The sequence below is a fragment of the Myripristis murdjan genome, chromosome 19 (genome assembly GCF_902150065.1).
Source record: "Myripristis murdjan chromosome 19, fMyrMur1.1, whole genome shotgun sequence".
Lineage (NCBI taxonomy): Eukaryota > Metazoa > Chordata > Actinopteri > Holocentriformes > Holocentridae > Myripristis > Myripristis murdjan.
In genome coordinates this window covers 15551194-15571593 of record NC_043998.1, presented here as the reverse complement: position 1 = coordinate 15571593, position 20400 = coordinate 15551194, and the positions used below count along the sequence as shown (strand labels likewise).

Below are 20400 nucleotides of genomic sequence, written 5' to 3'. Positions count from 1 at the left end.
ATTTGTTCTTGTTCTCAGAAAAATTCAAGCAAGACTGCATTGGAAACAAGTAGGGTTATCTCGTCCCACTGGCAGAAATTTTTTCACTTGCTTGAAGAAAAATGAGATTTAACACTAGATATGAGAGAATAAACGACTTTGCTGCAGCGATGAACATGCAGTACATTATATGTACCTTATGTACATGCGTATATAGAAACAACATATTGTCCTTACATGATTGTACATATGCAGCCATACCTAGTCAACATCCATTTTTGACAGTGGTCCATGTATGAAAACGTGCCAATTTGAGTGTGTTTCATATATGGGTATGTAATATGCACATATATGGAAATGTATGTTCATTGCATTACATTTCTGTGTACATTACATATGGTGCAGTTTGAAATAAGAGTATAGTTCAGCTACATCAAAGATCCACTTCTAGCTAAGCATGGGCACTAATGGGTTATCAGTTCCATACGAGGCAGCGGACAGCAAGACGAGGAGAGAATGTGGCCTCTGGAGTGCAGCGATGCCCACTGAGAGGAAACATTAAGAGGAACCCCTGCATGCCACAGGAGGCCCTGTAAATCACCCTTATGTGGCACACGTTGCTTTGATTTACCATTGCCATTATCTGCTCATAGCGGCCTCCTCTGATCCTTTTGACCTTAAGGACGTATTACGGCCTGAGTGGCTAACATGCCTCGCAGAGAGACGGATTCTTCTCCCTCCGAGGCTTCTCATATTTTCGATCCTGCTGTTGCACCCAGAGGTCTGAGAGGAGCCCCGAGGTACTACAGCCGAACACTGCGCCCTGCACCGTATCATTATCTTCTGTAAGTATAGTCTTGACGTGACACCAAAAACAGAGCATGTATAGCTGGCTCTTATTTATAGGAATCTCCCATTAAGAGGAAGATATATGAGTGGAGGCTGCCTAATTAGAATCTAAACTTGTGAGGGACATTTTCCTAAATGGTAATTCCAGTCTGAGATGCTACAACAAGTAGTTCTAATTTCGGCGCCTTAATTGTACACGGTCAGTAGAATTGTGGTGGATTTCCAACGGTAAAGCAAACATGTGCCTTTAAGCAGCATTCATCTTCTCATTTGTTTGGCAAACACAAATCCAATCATCTGCACATGCCTGCCATAGCTTTAATTCCCAGGAATATGCTAAGTTACAAAGTGAACATGCTGTCAAACTTATTGCCATGTTAGAATTACTGAATTATCTAAAAATCACTGGGCTCAATTGCATTTATTCACAATAGTTTAGTCCAAAATTCTTTGCGCTTACCAGCCGATAGTCTGCACTGACTGCTAAAATAGAGCCAGAACAGAGCTGCAAACACGCAGGGTTAAGTATTTAGCTATTACGGTCTAGGCAGGTATGGGAACTGGTAATTTCACAACCACATCAGACTCCATGTGCTCCCTCCCTCTTCATGCAGTTCCCGGTCAGGTCTATATAACCTATAAACTAAAAGGACAGTTTCCCTGTGTGCCGCTTGAAAAGCCTTGAGATTTTCACTGCAGGAAACAAATTGAATTGGCGAAATGGAGGAAAAGGCACCTGCTGCTGCGCATTAAAGCAATAATACAAACAATCACTCGAATGGCGAGATCTGTCAGCGCGGTTTCACAATAGCGCTTGAGCACAATTCCCTCGTGTTGCTGTGCCTGCTATAACCAAGCTTGCTCCATGGGGTTACAAATTGTACCCCCGAGAGGAGCTATATGTATCTCTTATCAAACGCTGGAGGCAGTGTGAAAATCTGCATGTTACAGTGCTGTGTGGCCCTGAGGTGACATGTGACTGACACATCCGCAGTCCATCCATATTCTCTCTGACAGAGAGTTGCATGGCCCAAACTTTCCACAAGACGTGGTGTAATTCTCCTTATTCTCCTAAAAGGGTGACTGAGTTCTTCTGTCTGTGTTGACATAGAAAAATACAGTGGAGGCTGTTACTGAATGTACACTGAACTTGAGAGTGCAATCATCAGAATATAGGAGGAGATGTACCACTTTAAGCTGTTTGATGCAACCTGCCCCGTGTCTGACATCCAGTCCAAACACGCCCAGATCTCCGAGCAAGCTTCTATTATGTATTATGATTTTTTTTTTCTCTTCCCTACTTTTGGTCTTTATTTAGTTTAAAGGATGCACTATGAAACAGTCTAGTCCTTTTTTTCAGATGTCATGGGATACTAATTATTCAATTAATCAAAAGCCCCTAGGCATTTAAGTGGGGGAATTAAAGGCTTTGGCGCCTTATTTCTTTAAGAGCATTGATTGCTTTGTGGTTTGAGGACATTTGCTGCTGCACCCGTCCTTTCACTGTTTCACTGTGCTGATTTCATAAGCCACAGCACAAACTAACTGAAGTCAATGAAAGGTGACTATATTTCAATAGTTTCCACAGGGTGAAATGCCTTTTATTTTCCAATGACCTTAGTGAAGATCAGGCAGCAGCAAAACGTTAGTATTCTCTGATCCCTAGGGGAGGCCCAGAAAAAGCCAATGCAGCAGTTGTTTTACCAGCACTTCCCTGTCCTTGAACTCTCGAGTGTGAGACTGTGAAGGGGTGTGTGTACGTGTGTGTGTGTGTGTGTGTATGTGTGAGTGGCATCTTACCGTTAGGCATCCCATCAGGCTTTGCTCGAAGGGACGCTGGAAGGCTCGGGGGTCGCCACACCAGTCTAGCAGCTCGGTTGCTGCCGTTTGGAAATTTGCTGGGTTTTGTAAGTGCTGGAGGGGGAATAGGCAAACATAAGGAATACATAAGGATAACATTCACCTGTCAAACATTCAAAATACGTGTTTACTCTAAGACTGGCACAGTTAGAAAAAGGTGCAGACAGAGAATCACCTGTGAGAGAGGCTTGTTACCAAGGAGAGGGGCACAGCAATAACATGGTGAATAATTAAAAGCACTTTGGGTGGCACAAAAATAAGCAGTCTTTTTTACCACCAAATTTCACGGCTCTTGCTGACAGGAAGTGGCATAAGAGAATTTGCTTATCACGCTTAGGATGTGTGGGATAAAAGTATGACTGGGGGTATGTCCCCATTACACACAGAGACAATTGTGCTTCCACTTCACTCTTCCTTGCTCTCTGTAGCGCCGCCTTCTCATTGCCTGTAATAAATCTCCTGTATGGCTGTATGAATAGCTGTGGAGGCCCTTACTTCACCGCTCGGCCCTGAGCTGTGGTGCGACTTTATCTGACAACAGGCTCCTTGACCTTCAGGCCCCCCCCTTTATGGCCCCCCTTCCCCTCCCGCTACATCCTGCAGCCTGCTCACTAATCTTGTTGTCTATCTTACTGTACATCTGTTAAAAAAAGGAACTGAAAGCTGGACAACTCCACGTTACCTTGGCATGCCAGATTGGACATGCTCTTGGTCATATTTTTGTTCCAAACGCCTTCAATTGTAAGTTTGAATTTGGAGAAATAAGACATACGACCTCCACTCTGTGGCAATCTGTTGCCTTTGGAGAGATTATACACACAAGCCCTTTTGTAGTGCACTTGTACAAACTAGAGACAAATGGACTCCCACTCCGTGGCATCAAAGGTAAATAGAGAGGTTTGTCAGCTTAAAGCGAACGGCTACCTTCTTAACACGTCTGTGTGCTTTGATTCCACTGTCACAGGGTAGCAGAGCAGAAAGTGACAGTGGCACAGTCAGCCGCTGCCTAGCCCGGCTTTTTCTTGTATGCTCTTTAGGGGGCAGCAGAGGTCAGGATTTGATTAAGCAGCTTTCATATCAATTTACAAAGCCAGCATTTGACAAGGGCCGGATGAAACCAGTCCTGTTTATTTTATGTGCTGTCCTAGACTGTTCCGCCCTCCCCACCATGGGGGAAAATCTTTGTTGGGGGACAGTAGGGCCAGCGGTGTGGGGAGGAGGGTAGAGGGAGGTGGTTGCTGAGCATGTGAATTCTGCTAGTGGATAAAGTCTACTGGAGGAGCACATTCACAGATGCTAAATTTAGATGAGTCTGGAAGCTATACAACGCACGCAATCAGTGTACCAAGGATGGAGGGCTAGAGGAAAAGGGGAGTGGGTGTGGGTGGGGGTTGAGGGGGTGGCAGAGGGGGTAGAGGATGAAGGAGGAGGGGGAATATGTAGAGGGGGAGGAAAGGGAAAAAAATAACGACAACACCACTTCGGCTTGAAGTGATTACTGTTCTTTGCACTCAGAACAATTGGTCCCACCAGTGTGGCTGTCACGCAGCGAGCTTGGCAGTGCCATGCCACAGATGTTCCCCCTTCTCCGGCCAAAACCCACCAATCAAACCTAAACTAGTGGCCAAGTGATGCCCCCCCTCACACACACACACTCAACCCCCCACCCCCCACCCACCCACCTTCCCCTGGGTGCGAATGATCCTCCAACGTTTACACTAAGCCCCACTCCAGTTAAAGCTCGGCCCAGCCGGAGGGAAACAAAGACAGGCTGGGAATCGCGCCGTCCCGAGAATCGCTACAGATACAATCATCCTCTGTTAGTCGTGTCGGGGAACAGCTTGATTTGCACATCTGCAGCAAAACTAAATGCAATCCAGCAAAGTATGGCCTCCCTTTCAAAAATCACAGCTTTTGGGCATGATGCTGTACGCAGGCCACGCTCACAAACACCCCAGAGTGCTGAAAACTTATTAATGGGGACGATTACTACTGCAGCAACACAGTGGCAGACAAAAACAGCTGCAAAGCCAGTAGAGTATTACACAGAAGGGTCTGCCAGTCTATCTTGAAATATTGACATTTACAGTTTGAGGAAGTGCTCCTGCAGTGAGAGGATAGTTCATAGTTTCCGCCAGACCCTGTACATATCATCGACTAGAGAGTCTGACAGCAAACTGGCTTCCCCACAGTGAGAGGAAAAATACTGTCTCTGAAATAGATACCAGCAGTATCAAGCAGCCCATCTCCTCCTAAGTGTTCACAATGGTGCAATTCTAGGACACAGGAGAAAAACAAACTGCCACTGAAAAACAATGTGTTGGGGTTGAGATCAGATAAACATTCCTCTGTATCACTTTTTAAACATTTCACTGTGGTTGGAGGTTAAACATATGAACTATTTGTTTTGCTGTATCACTTTTAAAGAGTCGCATGCACACAGAACGTTTAGCGTCCTCTGCAAACAACACAAGCAAAAAAAAAAAATCAATCAGCTCTGTTTAGTTTCTCCAGCTCAGCTGAAATTCACATTAGTATTTTAAGTTATACTTCCCTCGATTATTTAATGCTTAACATAATATTAGCACTATAGGTTTAATCTAAATGGGATAATTTATTTCTATAAACCAAATATTAAATTATGCAGGGACTGGGTCTGCTTGGCATTAACCTCTGGTCTTATTTGTTAATACCAACACTAACCAATAGAGAAGCTAATGAGACATTTGGTGTTTAGATTTTATACACTTAACAGCCTGAAATGAGTGTGTAGGGGTGAAAAATAACCACATTTCCATAGTTTATGAAGAGTTCAGCTAAGTTGTTATTGTTTAAAAATCACATTAATATAATCTTACAACGGGACGGTAATTTGAAAATTACCGCTGTAATGATTTCTGATTTAACTTTTAACCCGTGATTCAATCACGCCAACCACTTCCAATTTCCTGCACTTTATCATCGCGCTCAGCAGTAATTCATCATTTGAGCAACAAAATCAATTTGTTCCCCTGTCCGCTGCACTGGCTGGGACTATTCAGACAGACGTGTCACATCTCCCCGAAAACAAACAACACAATAGAGGAAGCTTCATTTATATTCCTGCTCTGCCACATCCATATTGCCTTCAAGATGCCAAATTTCAGCATGTGCACACTTTCAATTAAAGCAAACAGCTGGATTGGTTTACAATATTTCCTTAATTATTTTAATGGCTTGGATATTGGACAATGGGGAGCAGGGGGAGAAGATAGTGAGTTAATTGTTCTGATCTCCCCTGATGATCATCTTTGTGTGCGGGGAGGAGAATAGAAGGCCGGCTGAATGGGCTCACTGCTAGTCTAATTGGCAGGACATAAATGGTATTTATTATACGGGGCTTCCAAACCCTGATTGTCTGCGGCACAAAGCTGCCTCTATTAGCAGGGTGCTGGCTCTCTCTGGCTGGTTTGAAATGACCCGCAGCTTAACCATTTATTAGATGAACTGGAGGCCTCCTTGTATGCCATGGATCTCTCTAATTGGCATGTTTACCCATGTGCTGCTTCCCCAGCCGCTAACATTGGGACATGTTTGTTTAAATTTTTGCTTTGCGGGGTTAATACATTTGACCCCGACATTAGAATTGTTTACACGTTTGTATTGGACAGATGCAAATCCCCTTTTCCTGTTCTCTGAACTGCCTTTATAGAATAATCCATCAGCTGTTAGCCATGAAAAGCTATGTAATCATACAGAGCATTAATATGAAAGGATCTTAATTCCAGAATTCAATTTCACCTCCCCTATAACTAATGAAGGAGTGGATATTGAATATGTAATAACTAACGGTGGAGAAGGTAACAAGAGAAGAGAGATGGAGGGAGCAAAACAGAAATGAAGAGAGAGAAAGAGAGAGAGAGAGAGAGAGAGAGAGAGAGAGAGAGAACCTAGTATGTCTGGTTTACCTCTCCAGCTTATTACCTGTGAACATCAAAGCCTGCCTAGTCAACTAGGGGTTTCCCTGTGTTTGCTCCCAAAACACTCCCCTCTGTCTCTGTATCTGCCTCGCCTTGTCCCAGGACAAGTCTCTCTCTCCCTCCTTCCCTCTATCTCCTTCTCCCTCTCTTTCTCTCCCAACACCCCCCCCACTCCCCCCCAAACAGCTGGCTGCTCTCTGCCGTGAGTGACGCAAATTGCCACGTCCACATATGTGCTAACACGCTGGGCCATACATTGTCCCCAAAGGCTCTCCGCTGCACTTTTCAAAAGCTGGAACCAAACGACAAGACGCAGCAGTGCAGAGCAAAGAAACAAAAACGGGTCGTCAGTTAAATGAAAGATCAAAGGGATAGCCCTATAGCCCCGGGTTACGCACGTAGGCCTGTTTAATTCTGCCAGAGATTCATCCTGTAGTAAACGGCGGCGAGAGCAGAACAAAGGGACTTGCTGGGGAGTCAGTAGCAATGGAAAGGAGAGAGCGGAGGGGGGAGACTGGGGAGGGGGGTGATTCCTCTCTTTGACCCCAGTCGGTAACCTGAGTCCCACCCCAGCCCTGATAAAAGGCCCTGACAGATTAGCCATTTAAAGTGGCCAGAGGAGGTGGGACAGGAGAACTGTGGCCATGAATGTGAATGTGCGTGCGTGTCCACGTGCACATCCCTGGGAAGCGAAACCCAGTGTTTTTGTTATTTTTACGATGCGCTTTGGAAATGACATACTCTATATGTCCATTTAAGTGACGCTGTTGTCGGGTAAAAACCTCATAATTGCAAAATGACAACTTTTCAGGAGCTAACAAAAACACCCTTGGTTTTAGCTTGACAACCCGGCATTTTAGAGTTTATCTAATTGGTTTTGAAAAGGTTTCATAAAGCTATGGGTTGCATAACTTTCCCAACCCATAGAGGAGCATTAAATCATTCAATTAAACTTAAATCATGAAAATCACCAGAGTAGCAAGGTTTGCACCTCACAGCACCAGGAACTGGCCCTTTCTGTACGCACCGTACAATACATGAAATATCATACGTTCTATATATGTGATACAGACGAGTATCACGATGTTTGTTTTTGCAATACTATAAATTCTCTAGCCCCTTGTATATAATATCTTCTAGTCCAATACTAATAATAATGATAATAATGATGATGATGATGATAATACTACTACTACTACTAATAATAATAATAACTTCATTTATATAGCACGATTCCAAATAAAATATTAAATACATATAAATAAAATAAAAATATAAAATAAAATAAAACCTACATAAATTAAAACATAAAACTATGTCAGAGGTACAAATTATACCTTATATAGATGACAGTTAAGAATAACCGCAATTAAAACAGTAATCAGATACAATACAGTGAGACACAGTGGAGTACATTGTTATCACAGGCAACAGAACAGCACAGTAACATGATAAAAGCACAAAACAGGAGAGGAACTATCTATAAGAAAGCAAACGGGTTTTAAGAAAAGACAGATTTTGCCATCCTAATCTCTACAGGAAGTGTATTCCAGAGGCCAGGGGCCCTAATGGACAAAGCACGGCCCCTTTTTGTCCTTGATCCCACCCAAGGATCTCAGGCCATGCTTAGGCTCATAAGGGACTAAAAGCTCAGAGCTATATTTGGGGGCCAAACCTAGTCGAGCATTGAAAGTAATTAATAGAATTTAGAAATGATTCCTAAAACTGACAAGCAGCCAGTGAAGCGAGGCTAGTATCAGCGTAATGTGATCCCATTTCTTTGTTTTTGTTACTAGTCTGGCTGCTGCATTTTGAACGACTTGAAGTTTATGTGGGCTTTGGTGGTTGAGGCAGAGAATTACAATAGTCCAGACGCGATGAGATGAAAGCCGGGATCACTCTTTCAAGGTCATTAAAAGACAAAAAAGCTTTGATTCTGGACAGCTTTCTTAATTGAAGAAAGCAAGCCTGAACAACCTTATTAACATGTTTGTCTAAGCTCATATCTGAGTCGCAGATAACTCCTAGTTTTCTACAAGCAGGGGTATAACATGAGCAGTGAGTGAGCTAAGATGTCTTTGAATCTGGTTCCTAACAAGCTCAGAACCAATTATAAGGCTGTCTGATTTATCACAGTTAAGCAGTAAAAAGTTTTCAGACATCCAACATTGAATATCTGAGAAACAGGTCTTTAATGTCGCTAGCTGCCTTGCATCATTTGCATTTATAGAGAGGTAGAGAGGCTGGAAATTATCTGCATAACAATGAAAATTTGTATTGTGGATCTGAATTTCATGGCCAAGGGGTAAAATATATGTGGAGAAAAGATCTGGGCCCAGAATGGAACCTTGAGGAACCCCACATCACATTTGGGGCTGGTGATGAAACTCATTCCTCGATTGCTACAGAGAAGGATCTTTCACTGAGGTATGAAGAGAACCAGCCGAGGGCCAATCCTGTTATGCCGGCCCAGTATTTTAGCCGATAATAAAATCTGGTGTGAAACGCACCGCAAAAGTCTTAAACAACAAAGCAAATTGTTTGAAACTTTACAGAGAGCCGTTTCAGGGCAATGATGTGCTCTGTATCCATGGAATTTCTCAAAGAGGCAGTTTTTGCCCAGGAAAAGTTATTGTTGGTGTTGTCTGTAGTTTGTTTGTTTGTTTGTTTGTTTTTTTAATGAAAGACTATGTTAGTATTGTTGGTTATTTTTGGTTAGTATTGTCTGCCGATTATATTGGTACATCCCTAGTGTATGCATTTCATTTTCATATGATGTTATAACATCTGCAATTTCTTGCACTGGGTTATTTATGTTTTAATAAATCCAAGTGAGGAATTGAATTAAACTGTAGTATTAAATGTAGAGTACTGTAGAGTACTGCATGATCCAAATCGTATAATGATGCATGTATTGGTATGTTTTGTGATTTGCTAATACATTATATTTTGTTCCATCACCACACAGGTAGGAAAACAACAGGTGATTATGATAAAATTAACTGGTGTTTTTAATTAAAGATTGGTCACAGCCAATGAGCTATGTACAAGATAAAGCACCATACTGGTGGGAAATTGCATGCAACATTATTGGAATGCTATGAGCGCCAAGGCCCAACATGCCATATGTGCACCAAATATATGAAATCAAGCTGTTTGTAGCATATATGTCAACGTATTACTACATACGTACGCCATATATTAGATTTACATAAGGAAATAATAAAGGGTCTAGCCAAAAAATGCCAACTCACCTGTTTGATACATAGCAGACGGTCATTGGTCTGCTGTATGTGTCTGTCCATCGACGGTATTGAGTTCATGTTGATTGTCCCTCTTTGGCCTCTACCTGCCAGCCATTAAACTGGAGCGTTCTGGAAGAGAGACAAAGACAAGTGTTACAGCCCAGCTCTTCCCCGGGAAGCTGCCAATCCCATCACCACCAGGATATTGCAGGTTAGTGTGTGTGTGTCTGTGTGTGTGTGTGTATGTCTATGTGTGTGTGACTGTGTGCGTGCTGGGAGAAGAGCAGGGAGATATTGATTTGGCAGGTGACAAGCACCTCAGAGAGCTCAAAGGATGACATTCCTCTCAGCTCCTGTGACACCCTTAACAAGCCCTGGCGGTTGCCCCGAACGCTGCCGTACATCGGGGCCGACACACCTTTGAGCCGACACATTGGCCAACTTAGAGTGGATGTCTGACCGTGTTTAAAGCACCTCGGGGCGAAAATGAACAGAGGTGGAGGGAAAGCCGCTGGATGTCTTTTTTTTTTATGCACTCACACACACACATGCATCGTGCTGCCTAGTCCATCCAGGCGAGTCTGTCAGCATTACCTCAGAAAACGGAGAGAGAGAGTGAGAGAGAACCTTCCATCCAGCCCTGTGAGAACATTAACTTGGCATGTGCTCTCTGTTTACATTACTTGGCCATTATGTAATCTTTGGTTAACAATTATCTGTACCCTGGGCCCAGACATGCTCTACATTTCATTTCTCCCCCTCCACACTACAGCTACATAATAGTTCCTCTAACACAGCCTGCTTAAAGCACACTATTGATTTTGGAGCAGCGGCTTATGGAAAACACCCCCCCTCCCCTCTTTTTCTTCTTCTTCTTTTTGTGTTCGGGGGAATAATTTTTCTGGGAAGGCAAACAATAGGGCTGTGATTTGACATGCTACATAACATTATCACGAGTTAAAAGTATTATGCCCTACATTAAAGGTTATCAATTTTGCCCCGGGGGAAAGGCGGTGGTGGGGCGGGTTGGGGGGCTCTGCTTTAATGATGCATTCAACGTCAAATAAATATCACACTCGTTCCGCTGACTATAACTCACAGTGACCTGCAGCTTCAAGCAGGAGGGCCAAGTGAATTAATAAGCACATATCTGGGACCTCTCCATCTTCCTCCATCTTGCCCCCTCCCCACTCCTCCTCCACCCGTTCTCTCTGGCTTTATCTCCCCCTGTCTCACTCTATCTCTTTCTTTTTCGCTATTGCACAGTGCATCTCTTCCCGCGGCGCATCATCTCTCACTCAAACACTCGCCTCATCACTCTCCCTGCTCAGACCCCCCCTCTTCACCCTCCCCACCTCCATCCCCACCCCTCCTTCTTTCCCCATTACCATCACACAGTGAAAAATTCCAGCACACAAAGTACCGGTGAGACGGCAGGGAGAGAGAACAAGAGAGAGAGGAAGGGGGGGGAGAGAGAGTAGGCAGCATGCTGCACCATACTGATAATGCTCACTTAGGGGTCTCTAGCTGGATTTAACGGCAGGGCCAGTAATCTACTCCACTAGACAGCTAAAGAGCTTTTATGCTACCTATTGGAGCTGCTCATGCCTGTACTTGAGAGGAGAGAAGGGCACACTAGTGCATTCCTCTCCATAAATTAGAAAGCTCATAAAAAAAAAAAAAAAAACGTTGGATGAGTTGTTTTCCTCCGCCTTATTTCACAGACGGAATGTATTTGTTGGTTAACACCTCTGTGACTTGGTGGACACTTGAGGGTGGCAGGGGAAGGGGAGTGGTGGTTACATGTGTAATTAGGCCCAACAGGTTTTCCCTTTAAAGTGACAGATTAAAGTATCTCTTCCAGGAGGTTTAAACCTGGTTTCAGCTATCAGTTACACAGGCATCAACAATAACTCAGTGATAGATATCAGCACTACCACTGCCAGGATGGTGAAAATAAATTTCAATGAAGATATCTTAAATGTCACCAGAGCGAAAGAGCCTCAACCCCAAGCTGTAATATAATCATACACTCTTACACCTCTCTCTGCTGTGTGCCTCACGACAGGCTCAGCGTTTGCAGAGCCAGGGCAGTCAGGCAGGGCTGAGCCGAGCCTCGGCCCCGGTGGCCCTCAGCCACCGTGCCCCTGAGCCACCAGCAGGTGTCTCCCTGCCCCTTCAAAGGGCTGGCCAGTGGCACAAAGAAGGCGGAGCGGTGTTGCTTTAAGCCTTTACAAGCTCTACAAATCCTCAGCTGCTGCTTCCTAACAGGGCCCACTCAGCCCAGCACTGCCTGTCTGACCTTGTGGTTATTGATGAGCGAGTCGACCTGCTCTCTCTGTCTCTCTCTCTCTCACTCGTGCTCTCCCTCTTTTCCTCTTGCCCTTCCCCTGTCTCCCTCCCTCCCTGTCTCTCTCTCCCTCCCCACTTTCTCTCTCGATGTCATCCCTCTCACCTCCAGCAGTGAGTTAAAAAGGGAGGAAACAGAGAGGCAAGGCTGCCTCTTACCACTGTATTATTTGTCTTTTTGTTTTTCTGCTCAACACACATCACGTAATACTGTTTGACCTCCACGGTCCTGTAGTGCAAAGCCTGGGAAGAGAATGAATGGCCACACAAGATTGAGATGACCTCTCTATCCATTTTTTACACCTAAACATCATTTTACTTCCCAAGGCTATGGGTAAAAAAGTACGAGCTGACAGTGTCAGGGAGTAATTTAATTTTCGGTTATTCACTTGTTCTAATTAAACACTAGTCCTTTGTTAGATCTTTAATGACTAACAAGAGCCAAATTAAAGATTAAAATCAGGATGCTGTGGAGATATGACAACAGATGCAATTACGAGCCTTCCCCTATTTATTTGCTCTTTTCTATCTCACAGATGTTATCATTTATTATTTTCTCTGCACCATTACCTTATGTGAACTTATTTGCCTTGATTCAGCTAGTTACCCTAGACATCCTGCTGAACACTTTTTTTGTGTGTGTGTGAGGGAAATCAGTGCCAATGCATGCGTTACTTGAGCTTAATTTACTGCAATTGGAAGCCAGGCGTTACACAACAAGTTAGGGAGCTGTGGATTCCTGCACAACAAAAGACACATGGGAGGGTGGAGGGGCTGGGGGGGGGTGAGGTGGGTGGAGGGGTTCGTTTTCCCTTTCAAGGGGGAGCTAAAATATATGTATTGAGTGGGAGCTGTAATAAAACGAAACGGGTGAGGAGATGCAGGCTGGGAACAAATATGAAAGGCAGTGGAGTATGGCGGAGAGGCGATGGAGCACCACCGGAGGATTGGATGAAATTATCTCTTTATAATCAGGGGGCTTCTGCATGGCTGCCTTCTCCATTGCCCACTGACAGATGAGGCCTACCTCTTCAAATGGGCTTTTCACAGTGCTATCAGCCCACCTCTGGGGTAAAACAATGTTTTTCTTCCCCCCTGTACCACCATTTTAGAAGCTGTGTTTCCACGCGGCACCCCACTGAGGCCGGGATTATCTCCCATCAAGCAGGGTCCATGTTTGTCTCATTACGTGATCACGTTACATAATTGTACCTTGAAAAAGACTCTGCAGATTTAATTTGACGACAAAACTGTACAGCGGTGGGGAATGTAAGATGGTGACACTAAATAACATTGAACAAAGACGCCGAGGCAGAGCAGTATCTCCAGTAAGTAAGAGGGATTGCTCTTTGAACTGTCACAATCACACAGTTTCCCAGACAAATCTAAACATTATTTCCGACACCAAAACGCGTCCCTACATCTTCAAAGAGAGCTGCTAGCCTGTTAATAGAATGTAGACGAAGGCTGTGCAGGATAAAAACATTCAGTGGGGGAGAATGCTAGACAATGATTAGCTTTATCCCGCCATCACAGCAGAACAAATGGATCACGAACCCTTGCCGCTTTACACAGTCTCTCAGCTGAGCTGTCAAGGCGCGGGGAAGTGGTAAACAGATTTAATTTATTCATATAAATGGCTTGTGTACCAAAACAATCAGGCTCCTCCGGGGCTCGGCATAGCGTCATTAAGGGAGACACTTACGTTGCTCTGGGGCGAGGAACCCTTGAATAAAGACACATTTCCCTCTGGTGGCCAAGACTGGAGGGAGGCAGATCCAGTAGGGTATGTCCAGTGATTGCAGCATGTGTGTGTTGTGTGTGTGTGTGGGGTCAAGGGAGAAGAAGCGAGAGAGTTAGTGGGGTGTGTTGGCCACCATCCCAATCACACACACACACACACACACACACACATCTTCTCACCTTCCCCCGAGTGCTGGATCGGCATCATGATACCATAACAACACCCTCAGTCACTCCTAATGTGCTTTACAACAACACTACAGGCAGGGTGTTACACCTCCGCAGAGCTGTGTGAAACACACACACCCACTGCCGCTGACCCCCCACCACCACCCCTCCACCACCACCACCATCACCGCCTCCCCCTCTAACCAACACACACACACACACTTACATGCCGCACTAATCGAAAGCCCAAAGTACTGCTGACACCATTAAAACGGAGCACGGTGGCCCGAGCGGAGAAAATCAGCATCACTCTCGCACCTTGTGGGGACACATTGCGATGCGCCGCTCAAGGTGATTGCGTCCCAGCATGTCGACTATTGTAGGTGAATTAGGCAATAAAGGACTAATCTGCGCCATCATTGACTGGGGCTCGAGCTGTTTGCCGCACTTGCTTAGGGGCGATAAAGACAAGGGAGGAGGAGGAGAGGAGGGAGGATGATGGGGAGGCGGGAGAGGAGAGGAAGCATCTCCTCACCCCCAGTGATTTTAATGAGCTTTGATTCCACGATATGTCTTGTTTTCTTCCGACTGTCGGCCGAGGCCGGGGTGAAAGCTCCCCTTTAATTATCTCAACATTGTAGAGACGCTGTCTTTTAACACTGGAGGAGTGGTGGTGGTGACGGGGGGGGGGGGGGGGGTTTGGGGGGGGGGGGGGGGGTTGTGCTGTTTAGTTTGGAGGGGGCTGCGCTGGGGCTCCAGGTGCCTGCCTGGTTCTCCGCCTGGTAAGTGGCCAGACAGGCACTGAGGACAAAGCTCTGTTTGTTATGCAGAGGAAAAGCAGAGAGGATGGAAATGTGTACTATTCCACCGCTCTCCATTGTTGCCTTACAGAATGTGCCATAATCCCCGGCAGGCTCCATCCAGAGCTGGCACGGAGGATAATATGAGCTGCCTCCCGCCCGTCCCACCTCCCTGCTCTACCTCCCACCCCCCACTCAGCCCTTCTCCATCACCTCCTCCTCCTCGACTACCCTTCCCCCATTCTCTCTTTCCATCATGCCCCCCCCGCCTCCCCACTGCCACACACACAGACATGCACACAGGCACTCCAGCACACACACACACGAACACACACAAACACCTCCCCACATGGCTCCTTAACAGGCTTGGGAATGGATTTCTTTTATTTAATGTGGTTTGGTCTGCAGCTCCAGCAGCAACCGTGAGCAGTAGGCAGGCAGGCAGGCAGGCTTGCAGTGACACACACACACACACACACACACACACATTCTAGCCAAGGAGCCCTGCTGTGTTGGTCGCTGTTCACTGATCTCTCCCTCTTCCCCTCTGTCTTTCTCCATCTCCCTTTCTCCCTCTAACTCTGCTCCCTCCCCTCCCCTCCCTCCTTGTGCCCCCATCTCTCTCTCTCTCTCTCTCTCTCTCGCAGACCCACATTCACTCACCATTCCTCCTCTTGCCTCCCTCCTCCCGCCCTCTCACTTTTTTTTTTTTTTTTTTTTCATGACAGCTCACATAAGCAAGCCTCCTGGATTCCTGCGGGAGCCCCACGTTCAGTACACAGAGATTGTTCAGCCATCAGGCACATCTGCAGCGTGATTAGAAAAGCAAAGGGAGCATGGTGGGGATGGGGGTGGGCGCACTGGAAGTCCCCCCCTCAGCCCCGCCACCCCACACCACTACCACCACCGCCGCCGCCACCACCACCACCATCCCTCCAACCCCTCAGTCGCAAACAGAAAAAGAAGAAGGACAAGAAGCAGGAGAAAACAGAGGATCGGGATCATGGAGGGGCCTAAGCAATATCTCCTCTCTAACCAAGTGTAACGTTTCACCAAGTCTCGGAGGCCGATCGCTGGCTGTGATAAAAAAAAAAAAAAAAAAAAAAATGGACAAAGGCAGATGGGGGGCGGTCCCTCCTTCCAATATCTCCAGCCCCTGGAGCAGAGGGGACTAAGGGAGGGGGGGCTGCTCTCAGTCCACTCTAGCAGCAGTAGCCACATGCTATCATCAGGAGCATCATAGTGGTTTCTCTCTCTCTCGTCTCCTCTTTGCCCTCTATCACCTCCTCCAAACAGCCACTCTTTTCATTTCCTTCCACCCCTTACACTAATAGCAGCGGAGGGGGAGGTGTGCGTGGAGGGGGTCAATTCCCCTGGGGGTGCAAGGAGGCAGCAGAGAAGCGCAGATGAGCCACATGACTGCATATCGCTTCCAAAGAGCCCCACCAAACACCCCGAGCAGCGTGGAGCTAACAGCTAGCGCTCTCTCCTCCGGCTCTCCCCCGTCCCTGCCAGCAGCCCCTGCCCGTGGTACTCTATCGGCTCCACCGCTGCCAAGCTCCACTCCTCTGCAATCCTCCAGGAATTTTGGGAGGCATGCGATGATGAAACCGGCAAGGCGGAGTGCAAAACCCGCAGCTATTGTTATGATTCCATCTTCCCAACAAGGTGAATTCACACTCGTGCAGCTGGCAGGCAGTATCTCACGGAGAAAGCCGTCACTAGCCTATACCCTAAATCCCAGCAACACTTTTGTCTTAAAAATTGCTTTTGATTGTGAGCACAGAGGGGGGGAAAAGTCAAGACGGCATTTTATTTTCATTTCCACCACTTTTGGTGAGTGATATTGTTGCTGTGTAGTTACTGACACTCCTTCAAGACAACTTGCAGCAAGTGAGAATGCTTTTTTTTTCTCCTTCTACTTCTTCTTCTTCTTCTTTCTTTGCTCCCCACTTTTTTTTTTCCTCCCTGCCAGTCTCCTGGTTTATTATGCATTCAGCTCATGTGTCCTCCTGTGAGTGGCTGTTCATTTTCCACATACCACGCTTAATCCGGCCAGCTAAAACTTTGAAATAGCGGGAGCCACAGACGCAGCCGCTACCCAGGAGGAGCCATTATGAGGTCTGGGAGAGAGAGACTGATAGTGCTGGGGGGAGGAGTGACAGCCGAGCTGCAAGATACATGGGAAGGAATTCAAAGAAGGCTGAGAGCAGAACACGAGGGTGTGCCTGCATGTGTGTGTTTGTTTCACTACAAAGTGTGTACGGCTGTGCGTTTGCCGTATTGTGTGCGTGTTTGATGTTTTTGTGCGCCGTGGGGTTATTGGGACCGAGGTGGCGGCGGTGGCGGTGGGGGGTCAGTCAGCCTCGGACCTCCTCGTCTCCATTGTGCATGTGACCTCTGGCCCGCTGTGGCTTTGCCCTGCAGTTTGAGTGAATGGGAGGAGAGCGAGTGAGAGAGTGAGAGGGAGCGCTTTTAAATAGTGCATGAGCTCAACCTGCCCAGACTGAGATGGACAGCAACAACACGAGCCTTCTCCTTCTCTCTCGCCGAGGAAGACGTGGACGCCGCAAAGACACGCCGTCAAACTGGCAGCGCTCGTAAAGACCCGAGCCATGTTTTGACACATTTTTCCGTTTGAAAGTTCCACGAAAACTTCAAATTTTAGACATAGCAGATGCATGACTCACCGCTTTGCACTTGGATGATGGACTCATGCTAATGCTAATACTGCACATGTGCTCTCTCAGGACAGAGCGAGTCTCTTCCCTCAGCTTTCTTAAGTTTATCTGTGTCTAGACTTCCAAAAAAAAAAAACAACAACTTTCCAAACCTTCGCTGGGATTATCAAACTGGCACCGCTCATAAAAAACATATTTGTGGTTCTCAAACCCAGTATAGCAGCAGATTGTTTGATAAGCTTTAGTGAGTGTACTGATCCTGTGTTAACAGCTTGCTAGTATCTGCAGCCATTGGTCCCTCCAGGGAGAGCCCTCTCATTCCACAAATGTGCTCAATTAAAAAGAGCAGAGTGCTTAGAGAGGGGCAGCAAGGGGCCATTCCCTGCGCCTGTTTGATCTGGATTTCCTAATTGGTCAATGACAACGCATTACCAGACAGGCGGACGCTTGATCCACAGAGAGGAGGCTTATGACTACAACGGGTTCGGCCTCTCTGCGCTCTCCCTCCCCCTAAAACGTCCCTGCAACCCCCTCATGACCAGGCAGAGTATAGGTGGGGGTTTTGCTGTGTGTGTTTGTGTGTATTGGGGGGGTCTGGAGGGAAGGGAGGGCAGGCATGTGGGAGGGAGTCAGGGGGGGGCGAGCTGATTTAGTGGTTAGGCAGCACAGGCTGCCGTAAATCTGTGTCACAAATCTTCCTTATGGAGCCATGGGGGGTTGGAGGGGACACACGCAGGCATGTGATGAATCCCATGCAACAGACAGCACAGCACCTCCCCTGGCCTCTGCCGGGGTCCGGGCCGCACCACTTGCACCGCTCTAATTTGCCAGAGATTGCGGGCTGCCATGTTTTGATTGTCCTTGTGTAAATGAATCAGGAAGCCTCTCATCCCGTGTGCGGCTGCAAAGAATGCCAATGTGTCTGGGGAGAAAAAGGAGATTCTCAGGGGGAGTCGACTTAGTAGAGTCCTCAATCAAACAGTGTAGACATTTAGTCTTGTTTTTTTTTTTTTTTTTTTTTTTTTTTTGTGGGTGTCTCTTCTTCATACTGGCAACATCCTGAATATTTCATGCAATGGGCATTATTCCCCTGATTCTACAGCGGTTTTATCGTAATATTAATGTGTGCTGTAGTGCAAAAATATTAAAAACAAGTCACACAGCATGTGAGCAGTGTAAGTGATACGGATCACATGTTTGTGGAACTGTATGTCTCATTTTATATAATCTTACAGCCGGCTAAAAATAGCATCTGATGAATATTGTATGCTAAGGACAGCGGAGGCAGTTTCCAAGCCTTATGCAATTGAAGACTTTAACTGTCAAATGAAGCAATAACAGCCACACACACACTCACAAACCTCACACATGCACATGCAGTATCTCTCACACACACACGCTCACCAAATAAATTAGCATGCGCACATACTTCATAATGCGAGGGGCTGTTTGTTTCTTCTATTCTTTGTCATTAAAATGGGCTTAAATCATCTCATCCCGGCACCACGTCTGATGTATCGCGCCATACATAAAACAAAGAGAGATGCTTCTTTCCACTCTGTGCATGGTATCAGTGTATCAGCGCTGACCTACTCCCACTTATTCCTATCTTGTACATTCATAGGTGTAACTTAGCTATGACCCATCTCAAACTGTTGGCAAGCAATACACATCATCCATCAGGGAAGTTGAGGTAGCTTGACAGGCGAAAGTAAACACCGCTGCCTGCAGTCGCATTTCTAGGAGTCTACAACACACACACACACTCAAAGAGAAGAGAAGCGGATGCACGCACACACAGAAAGCGGCAGAGGCAGAGAGATACATCCAGACATGCACTCGATCAGAAAAAAAAAAAAGGAGGAACTGAATGCTGCGAGAAGCGGAAAAGCTGAGAAATTCCGTGTCCTCCTGTTTCAGCCCCCTGAAAACTGCTGAACCATCAGCAATTACAGGCGGGCTGGGTCATGAATCTCTCTCTGCAGTGGTCGGCTCTCCTGTGTGATACTGCAGAGGTGTACGGCCCCAGTCACCTGGCCTGCAACAAACACTGATCCACAGAGAGGATAGGGAGGGGAGAAAAAAAAAAAAAAAAAAACACCCCCCCCTCCAAAAAAAAAAAAACAGTTGCTGAAGTCAGTGCTGCGTGATCACTGGCTATTATTAAGCCGGTGTGTAAATCAAACAGATACTTTGCATCTCTTTTTTCCACGGCGGCAAGGTTTACACTGTCAGGAGAGGGATGACATGCAAAGCGGTTGTTGTCACAGACGCAAAGGTGAGCGCAAACCGTGAGCCATGAGGAAACCAAAGGCCACCCAGAGGTGATGCACGGCACATACAGCCACATGGGACAAAGGCGATGGGGCGCGCACATACAACTGGAAAGTGCTGAACACATAATTAGTTAATCCAGTAGAAAGCACAGATAGGCAGTCACTTAATTAAAATGATTAATTAAGGGCAATAAAAAAAAACTTTTCTTTCAAAACTGCTGTCTATAATTACAAGTGACTCCTTTTTTTTCTGGCACAGGGCTTCAATATCTATGTGTGTGTGCGTATGTGTGTGTATGAACGTATGTAAGTTTGCGTAGGTCCCCGTGTGTGTGTGTGTGTGTGTGGATGCATGTGATGGGTGTATCTGAATGAGAGGCAGAGAAGTCAGTTTCTCTGGCTCATTCAGCGTTAGGATCCTCGGCTAATGAGATTAGTCAATAATGGATTGAAAGCAAGCAGCCTCCCCTCCCCTGCACAATGGCCAGAGA

At 46.2% G+C, this 20400-nt stretch overlaps 1 protein-coding gene across 3 annotated transcripts in view; it reads right to left on the bottom strand.

Moving 5' to 3' along the window:
* LOC115377382 (zinc finger MIZ domain-containing protein 1) overlaps positions 1–20400 on the bottom strand; it is a 103154-nt gene that overhangs the window by 31265 nt on the left and 51489 nt on the right. For all 3 annotated transcript variants that reach the window (XM_030077065.1, XM_030077067.1, XM_030077066.1), the window contains exons 3-4: positions 9902–10021; positions 2629–2742 (exon numbers count right to left, since the gene is read on the bottom strand). In XM_030077065.1, coding sequence (XP_029932925.1) covers positions 2629–2742; positions 9902–9970 — 183 coding nt within the window. In that variant the 5' untranslated portion in view covers positions 9971–10021. The remainder of the gene's footprint in view (positions 1–2628; positions 2743–9901; positions 10022–20400) is intronic.